The sequence below is a fragment of the Phascolarctos cinereus genome, unplaced genomic scaffold, assembly GCF_003287225.1.
Source record: "Phascolarctos cinereus isolate Bilbo 61053 unplaced genomic scaffold, phaCin_HiC Scaffold_726;HRSCAF=1367, whole genome shotgun sequence".
Lineage (NCBI taxonomy): Eukaryota > Metazoa > Chordata > Mammalia > Diprotodontia > Phascolarctidae > Phascolarctos > Phascolarctos cinereus.
Window position 1 is genome coordinate 176,935,729 of NW_027556098.1, and position 6,000 is coordinate 176,941,728.

General features: G+C 42.6%; 1 protein-coding gene across 4 annotated transcripts in view; it reads left to right on the plus strand.

The window, feature by feature from the left end:
- Positions 1-5,792, plus strand: part of GRIK4 (glutamate ionotropic receptor kainate type subunit 4) — a 689,615-nt gene extending 683,823 nt beyond the window's left edge. For all 4 annotated transcript variants that reach the window (XM_020984853.2, XM_078146898.1, XM_020984864.2 and 1 more), the window contains 2 exons: positions 1,048-1,166; positions 3,401-5,792. In XM_020984853.2, coding sequence (XP_020840512.1) covers positions 1,048-1,166; positions 3,401-3,757 — 476 coding nt within the window. In that variant the 3' untranslated portion in view covers positions 3,758-5,792. The remainder of the gene's footprint in view (positions 1-1,047; positions 1,167-3,400) is intronic.
- Positions 5,793-6,000: the final 208 nt, after the last annotated feature.

Sequence of the window (6,000 nt, forward strand, 5' to 3'; positions counted from 1 at the left end):
GTTGATCTTCGTAATTGTTCCCAAGATTGGCCTCCCTGCATGATGCCAAAACAGCCACATGGTTCATCCCTCCAAATCAGTCACACACGTTGTATGGCCATACAAACAGCTGACTAATTGAATCTTTTCTACATACAACTAGACATTTTCTTTGTGAACAAAGATCTATGGATCTATGATATCACTGGTTCAGATTTTCTATGTAAGGATGATGATTATAATGCCTCAGGCTTTCTCCTTCTGTGACTATTGTCTTAAGTCTTTCCATAAAACCTTCATACCACCAATGTACTACAGACCTTGTACATGTATAAACATAGACTCGGGTCAAAATGTAGGTAATGGAAGAAAGAGCTCAGTTAAGCCAATTCCTTTAATGCATGCAAATATTGGGAATAACAAGAAGTTTTGATGAGATGAACTAAATATCCTCAGCGTCATGTGCACAAAGATTCACATTTCACCTGAGTGACCACAGTCACAAGAACACTCTGGCCTCTCCTTCTCTACCTACTATCACCCCTGCAGTTCTTCACCAGGCTGCTTTGTCTGTCTTTCATCACTGTTGGGACATGATGTGGTCAAATTAATTCAATAAGCATTTATTGAGTGTCTACTGTGTACCAAGCAGTGATACTAACCCTAGATTTGATGTCAAAGGACTGGAGTTTTGATCCCACCTTTTCCATTTAGTCTGTGTGTAACCTTGGCCAATTCACTGATCTGTAAAATGGGGCATATGGACTAGATGATTTTTAAGGTTCCTCTCCTCTCTAAATATAACCCGGTGAATTCTGGCTGGCTGTTCAGCAGGCCAATCTGATGGCTCTGGTTTTTTGGCCATACCACTTCTGTAAACATTCAGGTATTAACTTTGGAATCAGAATATCATTATTGTTAATATTGCATCTCTTGGAGAAGTGATATGACTAAACACACGTCTATAATTTAAGTTCAGAAGCTTAAATGGCCAACAAGGAAGAGTCTTTTGTCTCTGTGATATTATGTCTTCTTGCCCTTGTAACACTTTTCTCCCTTCCCTTACAGGCCTGGGAATGGAGAATATTGGTGGAATCTTTGTGGTTCTTATCTGTGGCTTAATTGTGGCCATTTTTATGGCTATGTTGGAGTTTTTATGGACACTCCGACACTCAGAAGCAACTGAGGTAAGACTCCCTGGGAATTAGTAAGTAAAGGGTTTATCTATGGAATACATTTCAACTGTCTGTGAATCATTTAAGAGGAAATATGGTATGGTGGAAAGTGTGCTGGATGTAGAGTTCGGAGACATGGGTTCAAATCCCAGCCCTGACACTTAGCAGTTTTGTGACCTTGGGCAAGTCACTTAATTTCTCTGGGCCTCAGTTTTCTCATCTGTAAAATGAAGGGAATGGAATAAATGACCTAGCTCCAGATCAGTGATCAGGGGCCATCTTGTGGGGGCTGACACAAGTTCCATCGTATATCTCAAGAAGCCCTAGATATTCATGGTATGATTCAGAAAGCTAATTAAAAACACCATTTGAAGGAAGGCAGACCTTTAAGTTTTGAGTATATCTTTGCCTTAGAGTTGAGGAGATATGGAGGGATAGTTACCAATTCATGTAGGAATAAGCAGAAGAGGAAATTTGTTTTGCATGACTCCATATATATAATGAGTATCATATTTCTTGCCTTCTCAAGGGATGGGGGGGGCAGGGAGAGGGAGGAAGAGAATTTAGAACTAAAAATAAAAATAAAATTGTAAAGGAATAAGTACCAGGTATGGTTTATCACCTGTGGTTTTGAGTGAGCAAAATTATCCTGTGGATTAAAAAATATTCTCATGCAAAACTGAAGATAGGCAGGGAAAATAGCGTGATGCAATGGAAAGATTCCCAGATCTGGAGCCAGAAAACCTGGGTGGAAATCCTAGTTCTGCTGCTGTGTCACTCTGTGACTTTGGGCAAGTCAAATGGCCTCAGTTTTCTCCTTTGCAAAATGAGTGGGCTTAAATTAGATTACCTCTGCAGTTCCCCTACTACCCTCCCCATGCCTGGAATTCTCTTACTCTTCCCCACTACTTCTTGAAACCCTTATCTCTCTTTAAGCCTCACTTGTTCAAGAGCCCTTTTCTGATTTCCGCAGTTGTTAATGGCCACCCAAATCCCTTTGTAATGGTTTTGTATACAGGATGTCTCAAAAGTTAGTTCTGTCTTAAGCTATTGAAGCATCAGTAATTAAACCTACACTAGGCTTAAAGCTTACAATCTTCATTAAGACTTTTGGGACACTATGTATCTTGCACTTACTTGTTTGGGAACGTCTGATATCCACCTAATAGAATGGAAGGGCCTTAAGGACAAGGACTGTCTCACCCATTTTTTAATCAATGATAAACATTTGTTAAGTACCTACTCAGTGCCAGGCACTGTGCCAAGCTAAAACACTCATTGATTGATCAGTTGATTAAATCTCTTATCTATCTTGGGGAATAAGAAAGAGGAATGAGTATTATACCTCTTTCTACCTCACAAAAACATTTCTATTTTACCTTGAATTAATACTTATTAATGCCTTCTATTGGCATAGCATATTTAGATTTTTAATGCAGTTGCACATCTATCATCTCACTTAATTTTCACAACTCTGTGACTTAGGAAGGGATAGGGATTGAATCTGTGACTTCATTGGCATAGGGAGCTCCTGGGAGGAAACTCCCTCTGCTAGTGCAGGTCAGTACCTCCTCTGCAACTTATAGTCTTAAAAAGTTGCCTAGAAAACCAAGAAGTTAAGAGACTTGCCCAGGGTTACCCAGTCAGTTGGTGTCAGAGATGAGATTTGAACCCAGGACTTCCCAGCTCCAAGATGCTCTCTATGACATACTACAATTAGGAGGTGCAAGTGTTATTATTTCCCTTTGACAGATGAGGAAACTGAATCATTAGGAGGTCAAGCTGTTTACTTCACACAGCTAATGAGTGCCAGAGGTAAAATTAGAACTTTGCTCTCTTGACTCACAAGGAGTTGAGGCTTCTATCTACCAGACCACTGTTTCTCTGTGGTTATTGGTTTCACAATCACCATGTAAAGAGAAGGTTGGCTCAGAATGCCCAGAATTCTTCCAGGAGCTCATTGGTGACCTTGTCCTGCTCAGTCTATGACTACTGTGCTATATTTTCAGAGCTGCCCATTTGACTCTGGAAGAACAGTGAGACCTGAGCTGGGCAGAGACTCTTGAGACAATAAAGGGAGTCTGCAAAGGCTACCCAGGAAAAGGACACCTCCCTCCCCAGAGCTGAGTAGAGAGCTGGACGGGAGGTGGTCATCTCTAAACATGAGCATCCGGCTTGAAAAGGACAATTGAACACCATGCCTTCAACTCTGAGAGGCTGCACCCTTTTCTCTTTGTGTGCTACAGGTGTCTGTCTGCCAGGAGATGGTGACAGAGTTGCGCAGCATCATCCTGTGTCAGGACAGTTTCCACCCCCGGAGGCGGCGAGCTGGCATGACCCGCCCTCGACCCCCCATCCCAGAGGAGTGTCGGCCCAGGGGCACCGTCACACTTAGCAATGGCAAGCTGTGTGGGGCTGGGGAGCCAGACCCCATTGCCCAGAGACTGGCCCAGGAGGCTGCCTTGGTGGCCCGTGGATGTACACACATCCGGGTCTGTCCAGAATGCCGGAGATTCCAGGGCCTAAGAGCAAGGCCATCCCCGGCCCGGAGCGAGGAGAGCCTGGAATGGGAGAAGACCACCAACAGCAGTGAGCCAGAGTAAAGCCAACATCAGAGGACTCACTACCACTGGGATAGGGAGGGTGGGCAGGGATCAGATCAGGTGCCGCTGCGCAGAGCTCAGACTTGTACAGTGTTGAATCTTCTCTCCATTAAAAAAAAAACAAACAATCATTTCTGAAGAAAAAAAGATCAAAGAACCTGATACCCCAGCCTGAGATAGGACCCTCATAAGAGAGCTGGGTCCTTCAAAAGACTTTGCAGCTAACAAGCAAAAAGGATGCTCAACCTCCCAGACTCAAAAGGCCTATCTTTTTCTCCCAAGGGGCCTTTTTTCCTTTAAGACAAAAAGACACTGTAAGTCTGGGGCTGGAGAGGCCCACCCAGTCCTGTCCAACTTAAAGAACAGAATTTTGGGATGAATTGCCTGGTCTAGAAAAGGGCAATTATACTCTGGGTCCAGTTCTTACAGAGAGAATTAAAACTCACCAGGGAAGTTTTTCTTTTCTGGAATTTGAGTTATTTTGTTTGGTCGAGTCTTTCTTTCGAATTTTAGTTCTGTTTATTTGTTTTCTAGTTTTTGGTGGGAGAGGGTGGGGTTAAGGAAAGGAAGAATCAATAATCTTTTTTTTTCTTATACTTTAGGACCTGGAGTCTCCCAATGAATTAGACTTCAGGTGCTGAACTCTCCTTCCTATGCAGTGATTAGGGGAATAGGAAATGGGTCCAGGGAAAGAAACAAGTGGAGATTCTCAAATCAAAGCCCATGCAAGGAGCTGTTTTTTTTTTTAAGAAAACAAACAATACACAGATGCCAAAAACTAATCATCACATAAAGTCAACTCAGAGAGGCCTTGAAACGCCTGGAATTCAGGGGTTATGTGTTTTTTCTTTTTCTTCTTCCTTCTTAATTTCATTATTACTTGGTTTAGTTTGGTCATTTGTGAGTGTAATGCTCTGAAGAGGAGGAAATGTACACTGAAGAGTATAATCCTTGGAAGTACCCCTAGGATGCTCTCTTATGAAAATTACCTTCTTCTGTGAGCAGAGGGGAATGGGTTAGTACTTCCCCATCTCACAGTATTCACTTTGAAAAGTTGGTAAGGGGTGTTCTCTGAGGAGCAAGGCTAGAAGTCATCTCAGTGGAATGGGGTTCGCTTTTTGACAATTGCATCATTTTAGCCAAATTGATAGCTACCTGTGGAACCAAGTTCACAGGGCCATCTTGGTTTGGGAGATTTCTTGCTACTAGATATGAAGACTCAGCGTGTGTGTGTGTGTGTGTGTGTGTGTGTGTGTGTGTGTGTGTGTGTGTGTGTGTGTGTGTATGAAATGGGAAGACCAGAAGCAGTAAGTAGGTGAGTTTTTCAGGCTCTGGAGAGAAGTAGAGTCTCATTCACAGTGATCTGGGAGTCAAGAATTCCAGAGGCCCAATCTCAGCTCTGACAAAAGTCCCTCTTGTTGTGGCTTTGGGTAAGATATTTAACCTCTTTACCCACAAAAAAGGGGTAGGGGGAAAGCTAATGACTCCTTCCAGGGTGTCAAATGAATTAACTAGTTATTGCTGTACTTGAGAGGTGCTAGAGTGCTAAGCTGATAGAAGGAAGCAAGGCTTCCAATCAGCTGTCTGACCTTTGCTTGGCTTCTGTGAGACTTTCATGTAGAGAGTTTTCATTTTCTGATGGAAAACAAATTCTATGCAATTTCTGATTGTAAATTTAGAAAATTCAGAGGGGGAAAGAAATAGATTACCACCACCACTACCACCACTACCACCACCCTGAATCAAAGATATGTCTTGTCCTCAGATTGTTTCTGTCTCGAATGTACTAAAATAAAGACAAGCTTGGAAGAAGACAAGTTTATTTTCATGCTTTGGCTGTTTGGGAAGGTTGGCATCCTCTTTGTGCTAGGGCAATCCCAGGGGCCCAGTGAGTCCCCTGTGCATTTCTATAAAGGATGCCCATTTTGTCCTCAGCCAACCTAGCCCCTCTCCTGGACCTAAAGCTGCCTTTTTCTTTTCTTTCTTTTATTGTTCTTTCAACCATTGATGACAATAAACTGTGCAGGACACTTTATTATTTTTATTGTTATTATTATATTATTAATGTTGCTTCACATCTTGCAAAGAAAGTTTGGATTTTGAGAAAAGGGCACCTGGTGGCGGACTAACTGCAGACCCCCTTGGTGCCATGCTAACTTACAGCCTAGGGCTCTGTCCCTTATTTGTGACAACGTGGTCAGGACTGTAAGATCACATCTGGGGTGGGGAGGGTTGTTTTTAAA